The sequence below is a fragment of the Bufo bufo genome, chromosome 4 (assembly GCF_905171765.1).
Source record: "Bufo bufo chromosome 4, aBufBuf1.1, whole genome shotgun sequence".
In the NCBI taxonomy this organism is placed as follows: Eukaryota; Metazoa; Chordata; class Amphibia; order Anura; family Bufonidae; genus Bufo; species Bufo bufo.
Window position 1 is genome coordinate 45,963,392 of NC_053392.1, and position 18,610 is coordinate 45,982,001.

At 40.9% G+C, this 18,610-nt stretch overlaps 1 protein-coding gene across 3 annotated transcripts in view; it reads left to right on the forward strand.

Annotated features, from left to right (window-relative positions):
- Positions 1-18,610, forward strand: part of BLK (BLK proto-oncogene, Src family tyrosine kinase) — a 42,467-nt gene that overhangs the window by 21,348 nt on the left and 2,509 nt on the right. For 2 of the 3 annotated variants that reach the window (XM_040427186.1, XM_040427185.1), the window contains exons 7-12: positions 4,039-4,188; positions 7,267-7,416; positions 8,194-8,373; positions 8,628-8,704; positions 14,003-14,153; positions 18,001-18,132. In XM_040427186.1, the coding sequence (XP_040283120.1) occupies positions 4,039-4,188; positions 7,267-7,416; positions 8,194-8,373; positions 8,628-8,704; positions 14,003-14,153; positions 18,001-18,132 (840 nt within the window). The remainder of the gene's footprint in view (positions 1-4,038; positions 4,189-7,266; positions 7,417-8,193; positions 8,374-8,627; positions 8,705-14,002; positions 14,154-18,000; positions 18,133-18,610) is intronic. The other variant, XM_040427187.1, reaches the window with a different exon arrangement.

Genomic DNA, 18,610 nt, shown 5'->3' on the forward strand with positions numbered 1-18,610 from the left:
ATAGGGAGGTCGCTGGTGACCGATTCATAGATGTCCACACCTCTCTGTATTCACTTCTATGGGAGTTAAAGAAACAGCCAGAATGGGAACCCACATTTAGGAGATAGGTGCTGGTCCCAGAGGTGGGAACCTCTCCTGTGGATTGGAAAACCCCTGGAAAATTGGTGGGAACCTCCCATATCCCCCCCTCTTTACAATGCTAGATATTAACAATAATAATTTTGTAATAAAATGAATATAATAATAATGTATTTAAATAATGACACCAATAAAAAGAATAATGATAATAAGAAATAATATGAAATAATAATATAATGTAATAACATACATAATAAGTACATTAAATGCCAGCAATAATAATAATAATGGGAAATAATAAATTATGTCATATTAAATAATATCAGCAATAAAACATTATTATAACATTATTAGGAAATAATAATAAGTATCATATTAAAAATTACCAGCAATTAAAAAATTATAATAATAATAAGAAAATGAAATAAGACAAAAATATAAAAATAACAAGAAGAAATAAATGACAAATATATTAAATAATACCAACAATAAAAAAATAAATTATAATTATGATAATATTGTAGATAGTAAATAGTATAGTAAACGTTTTAGTTTTATTATTGATGTTAACAATAATAATATAGATCATAGTTTAAGAAAATAATACAATCATTAAAGGGGTTTTGCCATCACAGACAATGGGAGCATATCGCTAGGATATGCCCCCATTGTCTGATAGGTGCGGGTCCCACCTCTGGGACCCGCACCTACACGTAGAGCGGAGTGGGGGAATAATAGGAGGTTGTACTGCGTATGTGTCGCCGCCCTCCATTCATTTCTGTGGGGCCGTCGAAAATAACCGAGCGCTGGTTCGGCTATTTCTATCAGCCCCATAGAAATGAATGGGAGCGGGGGCCGCGCATACGCCGTGCGCTCCCATTCACTTGTATGGGAGCAGCTCTTGGTGGTGGCCAGACCCTGGGAAACCCAGGGTCCTCCAGCCACAACTCTACCCGCTCTGTTCTCGTTGTAGGTGCGGGTCCCACCTCTGGCGATATGCCCCCACTGTATGTGATGGGAATACCCCTTTAAAGGGCTCATTCAGACGGCCGTATGCTGTCTGCAAAAATGCGGATCCGTTTTTTTGCGGATTAGATACTGTCCCATTCACTTCTATGGGGTCCTTTTCTTCCATTGCACGGCTCAGCAAAAAAATTAAACATGTCCTATACTTGTCAGTGAAAATCAGGACATGGCCCTATTGAAGTCTATGGATCAGCAAAAAAAACGGAATGGAATCAGTTTTTTTGCGGACATGCTGATCCGCATTTTTGCGGACAGCATACGGCCGTCTGAATGAGCCCAAATAATGACTTCATGATAGAAATAATAATAATATAAAATACTAATATCTACAGGTGATAACATTATTTATTATTTCCATTAGTTATTATAATAATAATAATAAATTGCTGATGATATTGTTTTTATCAATATTAATAAAATATCCCTTTTGCTTGTATTATGTTCTCTTCAGGCCCGCTCTCTTCTGCTCATATCTGTAGATATTACACAACTCACACGACAACTTTCCAAATACAATATTTTGTAAATAAATATTTTACCAATGTGAATTTATTAATTCATCCTGCGCTGCTGAAGCGCAGAATGATCCCACATCCTCAGAGCTGTGCAGGCGACAAATACCAGGGAAGCTCAGCTGCCATTTCTACGTGGTGGAGTCTGCTGTATGGGGATCTGTGCCTGCGTAGAGAGATATATAAATGTGAGGCAATGGCCGTGTTTGGATGGTGCAGCTCCTCCCCCCATTACCCATATTTCTGTTGTACTGTAATTACAGTATTTACAGAGTTACAGTGTTTCCTGATGAAAGACATGTGCCGGCCTCTTATCATTATTAGCAATCTGTGGTTGACACCATGCGAGGTGCAGAGCTACAGTACGGAGTCTGGTTAGGTCCTCCACCCCTGTATTACGCTGCTGTTCATTTCTGTCTAGAGATGTTTTCAGCAAAAGTAGCTAGGAACCCCCCTTTTTTTTCAAACACCCTATTACGACATGCTGAGTTAATTCTGGACAGAGGGAGGCTACAAAAATCATCTCTCGCTCTGGAGGATCTGTACATCTATGTCTTACACTTTTAATTCATAAATGTGTAATCCTCCATTTCCCCTGTGGAGGCACTGCAGGGAAATTGCAACACCTGCTGCCACGTTTCCTTGTAGATTACAGCTGATCGCTAAGCCCACCAATGTTCACAGTCACTTTTAAAATACGCATTGAATGACTTGAAGGGTGTGATTATTTATGCATATAAATGGGTATTTTTTGAGAGTCGAGCGAATACTTTTTCCTCTTCCTAACCACTAAATTTTCAATTCTAATCCCCTCTATTTGGGTACAATTAACATCCTTGGCTGTTTTCTACCCAAACTATATTTTTTCAAAAACAAGATAGTCCTGGCCAAAGGTTTTGAGATGGACACAAATTTTGGTTTTCTGCTTCAGATTTTCTGGTGGTAATTTGCATTAACTCTTGATTTTTATGAAGAGTGATCATATGAATGGCAGTTAATTGCAAAGACATTTCTTGCTATGAAAATTAACTGCTTCACAAAAAAAGCATTTCCACTGCTGCTATGCTGCCCTGCCACAAAATTACCTGCTAACATCTTTTCAGAGATCTTCTCGTAAGCTCAGGAGAAAGTGTTAATGAGGTCAAGGCAGCTGATATCACTGTCGTGCTGATGAAATTAAAAGAGCAGACTGGTTGCTTTAAAAAGTGGGGTTCTTGAAATCATAGTCTTCTTCTATTAACCATGGTTACCTCCAAGGAAACACTTGCAGTCATCAATTCTTTGCATCAAAAAGGGCTTCGTAGACGAGGACACTGTTGCTTATAAGATTGTAAGTCAACCATTTATCGGATCATGAAGAACTTCAAGGAGAAAGATCTGTACACGCAGTGATGCGAAGGCTTTTGGAGAATGGCCTGAAGTCAAGAAGGACAATAAAAAAGCCACTTATCTCCAAGAAAAACATCAAGGACAGAAAGACTTCTGCAGGAAGTACAGAGATTTAACTGCAGAGGACTGGGGTAAAGTTATTTTCTCTGATAAAGCCACCTTCAGATTGTTTAGGACATCTGGGAAAACGATTGTCCAGAGTGCCTTCATGAGTCCTGTGTCATGACAACAATAAAGCTTCCTGAGACCATTCATGTGTGGAGTTGTTTCTCACCCAAGGGAGAGACAATTTTGCCTAAGAACACTGTCATGAATAAAGAATGAGATCAAATCCTTCTCCAAGAGCAACTTGGTTTCAAGTTCAGCATACAAGGTTTGGGTTTGGTTATCTAAGAATTTCATTATGGATTCCGCTACCACAGACCATAACCTTATGGTCCGTGGTAGTGGAATCCATAACAGAGTTCTTAGATAACCCGAACCTTGTACACCGAACTTGAAACCACAAGTTTGCTCAATACTAGTGATGAACAATGCTTTGTTTAGCATGATGGAGAACAAGTCACAAGGCAAAAGTGAAAACTAAGTAGCTCGGTGAACAAAACATTGAAATTTTGGGTCCACGGCCTGGAAACTCCCCAGATCTCAATCCCATTGAGAACCTGTGGTCAATCCTCAAAAAGCGGGTGGACAAACAAAAAAGAAATTGTGATAAATTCCAAGCACTGATTAGATAACAATGGGCTGTCATCAGTCAGGTTTTGGCCCAGAAGCTGATATCCAGCATAGCACAGCGAACTGAAGAAGTCTTAAAATGAAGGGTCAACATTGGAAATACTGAGTCTGAATAAAATTGATAGATTCGTCAATAAAAGTTATGGTATAGAATTGTACTTGAGTATACCATAGAAACATCTAAACAGATCCAAAAACACTGAAGCGCCAAACTTTGTGAAAACCAAAATTTCTCAAAACTTTTGCCCACAAATGTACAGTATGTAATGAGATAATATGCCATTTTTTTCCCCTCCAGGCACCTATTCGCTTTCTGTTCGCGACAAAGATGCAACAAAAGGAGACATAATCAAACACTATAAGATCAGGATGCTGGACAACGGCGGATATTATATCTCCCCCTCCCTCACCTTCTCCTCACTACAGGAACTTGTCGGACATTATTCCGGTAAGTGTGTATCATAGGGATATTACACGTGAAGGTCAGGGGATTATAACAGACACTCTGGGGACTGATTATAACGTAAGAAAAAATTTGAGAGGGGGACAAAGCCTACAACACGTGCATGCGCTAGTAGTGATGGGGCATCTTCGGGGGAAGCGGTATTTGTTTCTAATTCATGTGGTTTTATTTGCTGCAGTTTATCTCCTTATGGAGTCAAGGTAACAATCTGCAGCAAATTTGCAACAAAATTGCACAAGGCCGCTAAAATATTGCATGTATCATTCTTATGTAAATCAAGCTTAAAGGGGTTGTCCAACTTCCAAGTTTTTTTATTTTATTATTATTATATCCTCCTCACCTAGCAGGATCCATCAAGGGAAGCATACTTACCTGCCCCTTGACATTCTGTTCAGGCGCTGTGGGTCCTCCACGGTCTTTTACTGCACTTTGGTCCCTTCATGTAATCTTCTGGCATGGATGGCGGTCCCGTGGCTGCAGTGGTGACGTGTCTTTATGCAGTCTGCGCAGGAAGCACAGTGAAGACAGCCGTGGTTCCATGGTACCAGAACTAAGTGTCAGGGGAGTAGGTAAGTATGCTTTCTTTGACAGTTCCCACCAGGTGGGTGTTTCAAAAGTGAATTCAAAAGATTTGAGAATGAATAAGCTTACATGGGCTAAGTGAATAAATATATAAACTATGTGTGATTAAATATAAGACAACACAGACAAATCACATACAGAATAATAAAAAGTAAATACATCACTAGCCTATGGGGTGAGACTCCGTCGGTCACGCTATAACTCATGGCTGTCTACCACGTTATAACACAAGACCGTCACCCCAGGGTGTACAAGAGATAGGGCAAATCAATACTTACATCCTACCTAAGATGAAGTTCTAGGTGGAGTCCCATTCTCAAATCTTTTGAATTCACGTTTTGAAACAGTGGGTTTTTAAAAACCACCTAGAAATTGGACAACCGCGTTTTACAACTTTTTAATATACTTCTATTTTCATTTTTCGGACTATTTTCAAAATCTCTGCATGCTGTCAGTGAACGGGAACATTCTTATTTATATCTAGAGGCACCAGACGACACTTGAGCTAATATTTCTCGCAGTTAAACGCTTGCCAAAATTGTGTCGAGTATTGAAAATCCTCCAGTTACTAAACTAGACTGTACCCCGGGCTGATACATTTTACCTGCACCAATACATTGTAACAAACTATGAGGACCGGGAAGAGATTTGTGTGGCTGATGTATTGATTGGAAAGGAAGGTCTAGACTGAATGCAACTAAAGGAAACCCTGAGCTGTGAGAAAGATTGGGTCTGCAGGACCTTTTATTGTATGGAGGTGAACGAGATTGTGTTCAGGTGCTGACAGCAAGCAAAGATCTTGAAGATGGGGACAGATTCAGACACCAAATATATTAGAAAGCTGCAGAACATTTTATTTGACAGTGATTCTACTTTTATAAACTATTAATACGACAGGTCATAAAAATAAGTTACGTGGGGCTCCGACTTCAAAAAACCCACCTCTGCAAAGAACGTGGGGCCTCAAATTCTTATTCTTGGTTGGAGAGGAGGACAAGTAGTAGCTTTGGAAACACTCAAGGATCCTAGGCCGGGCTGTACACATGATATGTATATTGCCGACCACCTAATGTGTATGGAGCCTGACGGCTGATGTAGGAGCCAGGATCGGGCACATTGAAATCCAACAACTTGTTTTTGGAGAGATAAACCACTGGCCACAGGTTTCTGACAGCAGCTTTCTCCCCTCTCCCATTGAATACACATGCATGCTCGGCTGAGCAGAGAGCATGTGTATTGGGTTAGGTCATAGTTGGCTGAATGAATGTTCGGTCGACTGTCGTTTCATGCACATGGATGGCTTTATGTGTGGTGGAGTAGACACAGGACAACCTAACGTCCATATATGATAAGGGACTCATGGGAAATGTGGGAAGTTGCCTTCAGCTACCGTACTACATGATCTAAAATGGAAATTAAACCAATAAAAACATTATATTAGGAATTACTCCTTGTGCAGTTCTCCCATCTATTATTGGGTTATTGCCCTAATGGTTCTCTAAATGGCCTCTTAGGGTAGGATGGAGAAGACATAGTAAGACACATGATCTCAGAGGTTGCTTTGTGCCCTCATAGACGCCTCCACTGACCTCTACATTTATACATTGGGTCAGTTTACACAGGTGTGTTCAGTCCAGACAATATGGCCCAGCTGACATGATGCTGCGAGCACAGTACAATAGACCCCTGGTCGGCCAGGAGCTCACAACATCATAGATCCGTAATGTGCAATGAGTTTGGGTCATCCGAGCTTTGGGTTGGTCTGGGAGATACTGTCACATGGACTGTATTTTCTGGACCAAACTGATTTGTGTGAAACTGGGTTCAACACAAAAGTTTTTAGTGACAATTTTATGCACTTTTGCATTTTTAGTAAAGTTTTTTCACATGTGGTTTTTGACACATTTTTGGAGGTAAAAACGCCAGATCCAGATGTTATCTGAAAGTCTAGGGGAAAAAGGACATGCAGAACACACGTCAGAAAAAAGTGAGTGGTTTCTATGATGTTTAGTGGTGGAAAAACACCAGACCAAATGTGTGTAAGGAACTTTAGGTTTTAGCTGTTTTTCCACAAACATTTTAAGTGTGCTTTTTGCAATGTTTTATGTGTTTTTTCTTTTATGTGACCAGATAATACTTTAACGCCAATAGTGAGCTACTGACTAAACATTTTTAGTTTTTTATGGCAATTTTTTGTGTTGCACTTGAGCATTTTTATTATTTTTGCTACTTTTTTTTCAAGATGCAGCATGCTCTAGGTTTGCTTTTTTTAGTCATTTTTCCTATAGGAATCTCTATGGGAGGTGAGAAATGGCTGAAAAAAAAACAACTGATCTGTTAAGTATGCAGTTAAAAAAAACTTTAAAAAGCTAAAATTGAGGTAAAAAACCCCCCTCTTTTTTTTACCACCGAATAAAAAGCAAATAGAAAATGATGTGTGACTGAAGCCTTATACTGTTTTTCTATCTATGACTTTTGCAGCCAAGGCAGATGGCTTATGCCGCAAACTGACGAAGCCGTGTCCGGCGCTGATCAGGAGCACGTGGGAGACAGACGTGTGGGAAATCCCCCGGGACTCTCTTAGGCTCTTGAAGAAGCTTGGAGCAGGACAGTTTGGAGAAGTGTGGATGGGTGAGTATGTGTTTGGATATACACTACCTGGTCCTAAATGTGGGGCAGTTTACTCCAATGATATGGTCTATAAAACAAATGTGGACTAGAGTGTTAACTTCCTCGTGGTCATTTCCATTTTCGGTTGGTTGTGGAGGTGTTTAGCTGAGGAGGTGGAGCTTAGTGCCTTTTATTGCAGATGGCATTCCAAGGGGTAGACTAAGTAGGCATCTGCCTAAAGCGTAAGTGAGGAGTGGCCCAATTTGAAAAAAAATAAAAAATACCTAAACATGCATGCAGAGTTCCTGGCACTTGTAGGACACCAGGAGCGTCTCATTCAAAGCAGCTCTACAGGTGAGGATTTAGGGGCAACCACTTGCTCTCCACCAACTCTAGGTATTCCACTAACTGTTTTAGAATTCTGTCAGGAGACGTGGCTCTCAACTCCATTTAGGATTGTCCATCCAACCAATGAAAATGGCGGAGGTGGGGTACATCCTGAAACCCCTGCCTTGGGCACCAAGATGGCTTCTCCTGACCCTGGCTAGTATGTAGACCTCACCTATCTTGTTGTCATGGAGAAATTGGTCAATACAGTTACCCTATAGAGCAGTGGTCTCCGACCTCAGGCTTCTCAGCAGTTGCAAAACTACAGCTCGGTTGTCAGGTCAAGCTGGGAGTTGTAGTTTTGTAACAGCTGAGAACCACAGACTGCAGACCGCTGGTAAGAAAACAAGGTCACAAAGGATCAAAATGATTGATTGATTAATAGATCGTCTTTTCTTCATGTTCTCTTAGGTTATTATAATAACAACTTAAAAGTGGCCATTAAGACTTTAAAAGAAGGCAGCATGTCCCCACTGGCTTTCCTGGATGAGGCGAACTTGATGAAAATGCTCCGACATGACAAGCTTGTGCAGTTATTTGCTGTGGTCACCAAAGAGCCCATATACATAGTAACAGAATATATGAGTAACGGTAAGTATAGCACAGTGATACGTAGTATCTAGTTCTACAGGATGCTACAGAGATAGGGAGCAAGTGACATTGCTGTCACTCGCTTATCACCTTAAAGGTATATTGACATCATTTATTGTTATGGCATGTTAGTATGGGATCCATGAGTTCCATTTTGAGTTTTTTATAGCATATTTTTTGCTACAACATAAAAAAATATAATATAAAGCTTTTGTGAAAATCAAATAATATATAATAATTTATTATCGTTTTAGGGAGTTTAGTGGATTTTTTGCAGACAGATGAAGGAGCAAAGCTGCGCTTTCCAAAACTGGTAGACATGGCGGCACAGGTACGTCACAGGACAGTACCCGACTGTATTATACATGTGTGTCCTCACCTTCCCTTTACTTGGCCACAGACTATATGGAAATGTTCCGAAACCTTCTCAGTCCCTGAAAACTACAGCATATAATAGGAGGGGATAGGAGGGAGACTGAGCTGTAGTTTCTCTGAGACAGCATGCTGTGAGAGGGGAGGAAGAGCAGACGTGAAGAGACTTTTTATTGACTCTGAGCGTTGTGCATGGCTCTAATATCACACCAGGAACCTGATCCCTCAGCAGAAGGCAGAGTTTAGACCTTACAATTGTTAGACCAAAAGGAGACGACGAGCATCATCTTCCCTTCAGCTTTGAATTTCTGTGAGGGAAGATGATGCTAGAGTCCAGCCCCGCTGATTTCACTCGGTGCGCCATCCGCTTCACATATCATATGGAAATCTCTATGTGACAGCAACAGCTGGCAAACTGCTTCCCCATCTCAGCTCCATTATTCCGGAGATTAGCAGGTTGGGGGCGGGGTCTTAGATCACCAGCGATCACATGTCTCATCTGCAAATACCCTTTCATACTCTACTTGACATGCTTAATGAGGTTGCCCAAGCTTAGAAAAAAGCGCCACCCTTACTGACAGGTTCTGACTGGTATTACAGCTCGGCCTCATTTAAATGACTACTGCAATACCAGACACGGCCCATGAAAGAGAGTGGTGCCGTTTCCTAGAAAAAAAAAAAAAAACAGTTTCAAATATCATTATTTAACCCCTTTAACCCCAAATTTAAGGCGCAAAGAACTAAGATAATGTGAAAATAAAAAGCAATACTATTTCATGTGGTTAAATTTAGACGGTCCGGGTATAAATTTAGCTTGTGGTCACATCTCGATCAGCGGCAGGAAGATGACATTCATTATATTTTCCATTGCACACTGTGAAATTTGAGTCTAAGTTTTTTTACAGAAACTTCTCAAAGATACGGAAAGCCACAACTTGGCCTCAGTGCAGATACAGATCTCCAGAACCTTCTGATGATGATAATCAGCAGATGTGCATCTGTAATATAAGGAGGTGGGGGGCGATCACTGCTGAGACCCTCGTATACCCTGATAGCTCTTTGTTATGAGACGTTGTGTCCATCATGGTCTACTGAGCAGACGACCACAAAAGTCACAAACAAGTCACAGCTAAAACTGTTTTTGTGGCCGTGTAGTTGTGCAGGAAAACATCCTCCCTGCTAACTGTGACTAACTGCCATACCATGTTAGTGGTGACCGTTATAACCCGAGGGTCTAGACCCCATGAGATTCAGGGACCCCTGTATGGCATGCTTTTGGAAATCACATAATATAGAATTAACCTTAATTTTGAACTTTTTTCATATGGTTTTGCTCTGTGCCAAGGTATAAAAAAATCGGATTGTTACTGGGAAACTGTCAACAAGCAGACTTGTTGTTGGTAGATCTTCTATAGCAGGGATGCTCAACCTGTGGCCCTCCAGCTGATGATACCAATAAAAAATACAGTTCATTACGCAAAAAACAAGCTCTGTAGACCGAAATCTGAAAATGTTATTGCTGTCAGAATATGGCAATGCAAAGAAAAAAATTTTTTTTTGAGGTTTTAAATTTTTTTAAAGTAGTAAAACAAAAAAATATATACAAGTTTGGTATCACCGCATTCGTATTGAGCCGCAGAATAAGGACATTAGGTTATATTTTTGTGCACAGTGAATGCTGTAATGTCAAAACCAGAATTCTGGCAGAATTCAGTTTTTTGTTTTTTTTTCAATTTTGACACACAAAGAATGTTTTCCCGTTTTCCAATACAAGATATGGTAAATTAAATGGTGGCCTTAAAAATGCATCATGTTCTGCAAAAAATAAGCCTTGATATGGCTATGTGAATGGAAAAATAAAAAAAGTTATGGTTATTGGAATGTGGGGAGGAAAAATCCAAAATGCAAAAATGAAAATAGGCATTAACATTAAACATTAAGGGGTTGACCAGCTAGTGTAATTAGTGTAATTGTCTCTGTATGATCTTAAAGAGGTCTGGTGGGATTAAAGGGTTTTTCACTGAGTTTTATAATGATGACCTACCCTCCTGATCGGTCATCAATATCTGATTGGCGGGGGTCAAGCATTTCCTGCTATTTCCTGTGCGTCGATTTGGGACCGATAAGTGGAGACTAAGGGCCTGGTATTTAGGCGGTGTATGGCGGTATTATTAGAGCATTAGATAGCATTGCTATTTAGGCGGTGTATGGCGGTATTATTAGAGCACTATTATTAGAGCATTAGATAGCATTGCTATTTAGGCGGTGTATGGCGGTATTATTAGAGAACCGTATGTAGCGCTGTTTTTTGGGCACTGAATGGTGATTATTTGGGCACTTTACAGTAATTTTTGAAACATTTTGTGATAGTCCTACTGTGTGTACTATTGTAATATACTGTAGTTGCTGATGTCCTTGCACAATGGACCACACCACCCACTGGACCCAAATGGGTCTCTTGGGTTCCACTGTGGTTTCTGTCATTTTTATGAGAAGAATAGGCCTGCGGGTACGCAGCACTATTCTTCCCTTGAAACCTGCTGGGTCCACAAATGAAAGTGTGAACACAGTTTTAAAGGCTATGTACACCTTTGGGGGCAATTTTTTAAAATTATTGCATTAAACTAATTTTCAGCTAAATTGGTCTTAATTACAAATATGGAACCCTTTTCTCTGTACAGGGCTGAGATGCTCTAGTAGCAGGATCTGAATTCTCTCTCTGCTCTGTCAGCCAGTTAATCTGATGGCTCCTTATCTCTGCTCTCTGACATTATAAACACCCATTATAGCTCAGTTCTTAACTTACTGATAAGAATGTGGCTTAAATAAGTGTTTATGACCTCTTAGTAGTTTAGAGAGTAAGGTTTATTAGATGACAAAGTGAAAGTAAAAAGTACGCTTTACACAGCTAGACAAACAGTAAACCCTTTGTGATAAAACGGCTCAATATTTTTAATAAAGACCAACTGAAAAAAAGATTTTTAGCCCAAAATGCAATCATAAAAAAATGTGCCACTGAAAGTGTACATAGCCTTTAATTGGTGCTTTAGTCAACTAACTGTTGTCCAGTGGTTACTTACCTCCTTAGGCTCCAGTGCTGTCCGTACCCTAATCACTGGTCCATAAGTACTGGAGCTGAGAGTGCGGGGATCCTGGCATGTGGAGAGAAAGGGAATGGTATATGGTCATCTATATGTACAGACCAAAAGTTTGGACACACGTTCTCATTCAAAGAGTTTTCTTTATTTTCATGACTATGAAGGCATCAAAACTATGAATTAACACATGTGGAATTATATACATAACAAACAAGTGTGAAACAACAGAAAATATGTCATATTCTAGGTTCTTCAAAGTAGCCACCTTTTGCTTTGATTACTGCTTTGCACACTCTTGGCATTCTCTTGATGAGCTTCAAGAGGTAGTCCCCTGAAATGGTTTTCACTTCACAGGTGTGCCCTGTCAGGTTTAATAAGTGGGATTTCTTGCCTTATAAGTGGGGTTGGGACCATTAGTTGCGTTGAGGAGAAGTCAGGTGGATACACAGCTGATAGTCCTACTGAATAGACTGTTCGAATTTGTATTATGGCAATAAAAAAGCAGCTAAGTAAAGAAAAATGAGTGGCCATCATTACTTTAAGAAATGAAGGTCAGTCAGTCAGCTGAAAAATTGGGAAAACTTTGAAAGTAAGGGCTATATGACCATGAAGGAGAGTGATGGGGTGCTGCGCCAGATGACCTGGCCTCCACAGTCAACGGACCTGAACCCAATCGAGATGGTTTGGGGTGAGCTGGACCGCAGAGTGAAGGCAAAAGGGCCAACAAGTGCTAAGCATCTCTGGAAACTCCTTCAAGACTGCTGGAAGACCATTTCTGGGGACTACCTCTTGAAGCTCATCAAGAGAATGCCAAGAGTGTGCAAAGCAGTAATCAAAGCAAAAGGTGGCTACTTTGAAGAACCTAGAATATGACATTTTTTCAGTTGTTTCACACTTGTTTGTTATGTATATAATTCCACATGTGTTAATTCATAGTTTTGATGCCTTCATAGTCATGAAAATAAAGAAAACTCTTTGAATGAGAAGGTGTGTCCAAACTTTTGGTCTGTACTGTATATGTACAACGAGGGACAGACTTATATAAATTCAGACCCCACACCAAATCCCATAATAAACAGACACCTGTGAGTAAATACAGACTCCAGACCCTGAATTACACACCTCAGAGCGGATCATACAATAAAAACAGACCTTAGGCCAGAACACCAAATAAACACAGACCAGACACTAGAAATAAGACCTCAGAGCAGACACCAGAAGAAACAAAGGTCAGATCCCAGTAGACAGACACCAGACAAGGCTCCAGATCCCAGTATACAGACATAAGACCATAAAATACAGACCTAAGAACAGACCCCAGAAGAAACAAAGACTACATGCTAGTATACAGACCCCCAAACCAGGCCCCAAATTAATATGGGTCCCAAAATAAGTACAGACCCTAGAAAATGAAATACAGATCTCAGAGCAGACCCCAGAACAAAAAAGACCAGATCCCAGTATACAGGATGTACCCCAGAATGGTGTACTTGCAAAATCGTTTCTTGTTAATAAAATGTAATGTAATGTTATTTCATACGTCACAGCATTGTATTGCACCCTTATGGATTAGTCGGTGTTAATAATCCTCCCCTGCAGGAGGCCAGTTGGTGGACTTAGCCCTACCCCTAGTTCAGTCTATAGTAACTGGAGAAGTGAGAGGAACCTACATATGCTCTCCCCTCAGAGAAACTAGGCCTACATCCCAGAGAACCACTATCTCTGAGAAATCTACAGAGATCCCTCCTATACAGTGCTCCAGAAAGAGACAGAGAAAAAAAGCACTAGAAAGTCCAGAATCTGCATGGCCGAGTATTGGAGTCAGTCATTTTCAACATCACTGCCCGTAGCAGTGTTGTCTTGATTTTATTTCCAAAAATGTGCATCAATTCCCTATAATTGTTTTTTCTAATAAATATGCTCCCACCAAAATTTGTCACAAGGTGGTGCCCTAGGCGGTAACCTGCACTTTGTTGGTCCTGTATGTCTCTATCATTACAGACTACAAATAAACATAGCAAACATTGACCCCCCCCCCCTTCCCTCCAGAAATTCTTCTCCTGAAAGTTCTTCTCCAGAAAGAAGAAAACTGTCTGTCCAGTGTCACCAACAGATGACTACCCTGGCGAACTACAGTTATCCTCCTGCTCTGATTTCAGGTGGCTGAGGGTATGGCGTACATTGAGAAGAAGAATTACATCCACCGAGATCTGAGAGCCGCCAACGTCCTGGTGTCTGATATTATGTGCTGTAAGATAGGAGATTTTGGACTGGCACGAATCATCGATACCGAATACATCGCAAAAGAGGGTGAGTGACTAATTTTACTGACCCATGGTATCATAAAGTAGTACCGCCATCACATAACACATGGTTTATCTGTAAATACCTGTTAAACTTAAAAAGCTTCTTGGAGAAACTCTAAAGTTTATAAAAAAAATATGTAAGTCCTGGTAATAGTCACCAGAGAAGTTGTCTATACTTTTCAGGGTATCAATTTTATCTCCCGCTCCTTATCTCTGTCATGTCCATCTCCTACTTTTCTCGTGCTTCACCTATACTCTGGAATGCTTCGCCCCAGACCATCATCTTGTTATGCTCACATATTTAAAGGGGTCATCCGAGATGTTTTTGTTTAATTTCATCTTGCCCCTCTTGAAGTGAAGATCAAAATTTCCTTACCTGGCCAGTGCTGTGCTCTCCAGTCTAGTTAGGATGTGGCACCACGAGCTAACAACGCCTGAGGCTTCCTGACTGCACAGGCGCAACCTGCATGCATCGTGAGTTGTAACTGTGCTAGGATCACATGCACACTGTGGGGCACGTGATCCTGGAAGTGCCCGCAAACTAAGTAGATTGTGGAGCTCAGCGCTGGCCCGATAAGGAAATTTTAATCATCAGCGAGAGGCAAGATGAAATTTAAAAAATAACTCTCGGATAATCCCTTTAAGTACTTAAAAGTTGGTTCCAGAGAAATAAATTAACACTCCCTACCTATTGCACAACTTTAATTTCCTTTCAATTGTAAGCTCTTGAGACTTAGGCAATCTCTTAGCCTAACGAGTGACAGAGCTTCTTTCATCCTCTGGTAAGAAACATGTGAGGAGACTTCATGGTGTTTCTTTGGTTTGTGTTTACGTCTGTAAAAGCAGAAGTAGGTGATTCACCTTGTCATATTGATACTGGCAGTTTGGCGATCAGTTCTACTTTCTCGTGTGCAGAGTGCTAGAATCATGAAGCAGAGCACTGCATTTGCAACTCACGAATATGTAAAGATTATACGAAAAAGGAACATAAACTCGCAAGTGATTCCATTTGAGAGAGATTTATCCCAATGAGAGAAATTTTTGTCTAATTTTTGGAAATCTTTTTGATACCTTTAAGGTGAATTCAGACAAACCAATAATTTTCCATATTATAAGGAACGACTGTTCCTGCGGCCGCTCGTTCCCAATAATCTGCCCATCTAAATGTGCCGCCGATCACCCGATGAATGAGCAAAACGCTCTTGCAGGCACCAACGATCATGGCTCCTGGGCAGCAGATCATGTGGTCTAAACATCTATCTGCTGCTCAAAAACCATGATTCTGTATGGGGCGAAGGATTGCTATAGCTATCCCTCGTCCTCACACTGTGAAGGAGATCATTGTATGTAAATGCAGTGGTCTCCTTCACTGAGTGGGCAGCCAACTGTTGGGAAGGAATGGTTCCTTCCCGACAATCGGCCGCTCAGTCGGCCTGTCTAAATACACCTTTATTGTTCTTCAATAAACAAGATATTATTTTCTGCAATCTCTACTCACAGTGATTGGCCCTTTGCTCCTGATGCTACTTTCAACTGCTGGGTCCCATGACAGCTGTCATATTTGATACCCGTGTGGTCAGACTCTACTCCAGTATTCAATGGAGAGTGTGCTCTACTGAGCCGTCTAGTAGACAGAGAGCATTCAAGTTGGAAGGACTTAAAGGGGTTTTCCCATGAATAATGTAAATACTGAAAATCAGACATCATACAGTACATGACAATCTCTTTCTAACCAAGCTAGAACCAGCCCTGTACCTCACATGGATCCAGAGATCTCCATATTCATTGCTCTGCTGGATTTATATCAAGCTGACAGCTCAAGGGGAGGGTCTTTTCTGCTGGAGCTAAGGGGGCGTGTCCATGATCTCCCTATCACAGCTCAGGAGGCAGTTGAAGGTTAAAACTGAGCATGTGCGGCCATCTCAGTGAGCAGGTCAAAAAAATAAGAAAAAAACAAACAGCAGGTGGCGCCATACAGATACATTTTATTGAATAGCTCAGTGGCTATGCTAATTTTTAATTATATGCAATTAGAAAAGTATTTAGATCCAGGTGCTGGTTTGAAAGCTGTAGAATATTTCTCATGGGTTTTTCCAGAATTTGCATTTTTGCCTACATTTGAAAGCTCAGGACATTTCAAGCCTGGCCCATACTACACAGGAAGCCCCAAAAAGAACCAGAAAAAAAACCTTCTGGAGCAAATTAGCATAATTACCACCCTGTTTATAGCTTAATTCACAATTTTGCATTGTATACAATAGTTTGTGTGAATATACCCTTTCCTTGAAATTGTGTTTCCAGACATTTAAAAGAACACAAAACCTAGAGATGATTAAAGTAACCAGGAGATGATTTTGCCCCCACCATTTGTCAGTCAGTGGGATTTTCTGCATCTTACTGAAACAGTCTTGTAGAAAACCTGCAAAGATGGCACGGGTAAATCTCTTGCTGATCCTTTCTTTGGCTGGGGATTGCCTGCATGGGTGGGAGTCAAGGGGTGTGGCTTAACAATCATTTGATCCTACAGCAGATAGAGAGGAGGGAGGAGGCTACTGCTGCAGCTAGTTGCCTTACAGCCACACAAAGGACAATGAGGAGGAGGAGAGTATTCATGGCTGAGCTCTTGGAACACATTCTTAGTTTTTATTATATGAGACAGCAAGATTGAAAGAAAATAGAAAATGATGTCCCTGTTTAAGACGTTTTTTTTTCCCCCAACAGCTTTCATCTATTATCTTCATTACAAAAACCTTTGCATTATTAGTATGACCAAGTATTTGATTCCCTTTGTGTCTTTTGAAATAACTTCCATGACAATTACCGGCATTATGAAAAGACGAAAACATGCAATGCGACAATTCACTGCAATATAAAGTACAAAATTGCATAAAAATTACAAGTGCTACACTATAAGTGAGAGATACTTGGCAAATCGTTTTGTACAAAATAATCTGAGCCCGTCTGCCGAACGTCAAGGCAATCTCTATTAGACTGGTTCCTACGCTAAATTCTACCTGTTAGGCGCCATGACGGCTACCATACACTTCAGGGAATGTAGGTTACACAGCAGGCCCACTCCACAGCATCACCGCCGTCAATGAATACCAAGGGTTACAGTGAGAGTCCACAAACTATCTCACTCCTGGTGCAATGGCTTCAGTGAGTGAAGTGGAGCAGGCCTGACTATGTACTGACACTAATTAAAATCGGCCTGTAAGGCAGACAGGGTGGTCAGGAGTGCATGACTGGGGAGGCAGCCACACCTCCAGTACAGGTGACCCCCTTTTTTGTTTTTTCTTTGCAGTCTGTACTGGAGGTGTGGCTGCCTCCCCAGTCATGCACTCCTGACCACCCTGTCTGCCTTACAGGCCGATTTTAATTAGTGTCAGTACATAGTCAGGCCTGCTCCACTTCACTCACTGAAGCCATTGCACCAGGAGTGAGATAGTTTGTGGACTCTCACTGCAACCCTTGGTATCCATTGGCGGCGGTGATGCTGTGGAGTGGGCCTGCTGTGTAACCTACACTCCCTGAAGTGTATGGTAGCCGTCATGGCGCCTAACAGGTAGAATTTAGCGTAGGAACCCGTCTAATAGAGATTGCCTTGACGTTCGGCAGACGGGCTCAGATTATTTTGTTCAAAACGGTTTGCCAAGTATCTCTCACTTATAGTGTAGCACTTGTAATTTTTATGCAATTTTGTACTCTATATTGCAGTGAATTGTCGCATTGCATGTTTTCGTCTTTTCATGTTGATCCTTGCCTTAGCAATGTGCTCCTGCGGTTTGGTGTGCTGAATTACCGACATTAGGAAGATGTTTTTGTAAAATAAATTTCCTTTCCAATCACAGGTACAAAATTTCCCATCAAATGGACAGCCCCTGAAGCCGTCAACTTTGGAGTCTTCACTATAAAGTCTGATGTGTGGTCCTTCGGAATACTTCTCACTGAAATTGTGACATATGGTCGAATTCCATACCCAGGTAATCTGTCTGGTCTTCTTTTTTGACCTGATAAAACATTGTTGTGTTATTTTTTTAGACCTCACCACTACTGTGTCTTCAAGTAGATGCATAACCTACTCATAAAAGTTAAGCCCCTAAGGGGATTAGGGTCTCTAAGCAGAGGCCATGAAAATTTTTAAAGACTCCTCATTTTGAAACCCATTCCTTACATACGATAAAAGCTGCCATTCGTGGATGGCATTAGTCCACCAAAGTAGATTTGATTTTTGTAATCGCTCTGTTTCTCAAAGGAGGTCCTTATCTGATGACTCCCTGTATTAGCTCCTTTTACCATAATGGATACCTCGTGGACAGGCAAAATTAAAGCAGGGGTTGGCCTGGCTTTCCAGAGGTAACTCCAGTGGGCCCAAGTTCTGACATAATGGGCCAGTTTGAAACTGATCTGAGCCAATCACTTGCTGCAAGGGCAAATTCAGAGCTGATAAATAAAGTATTA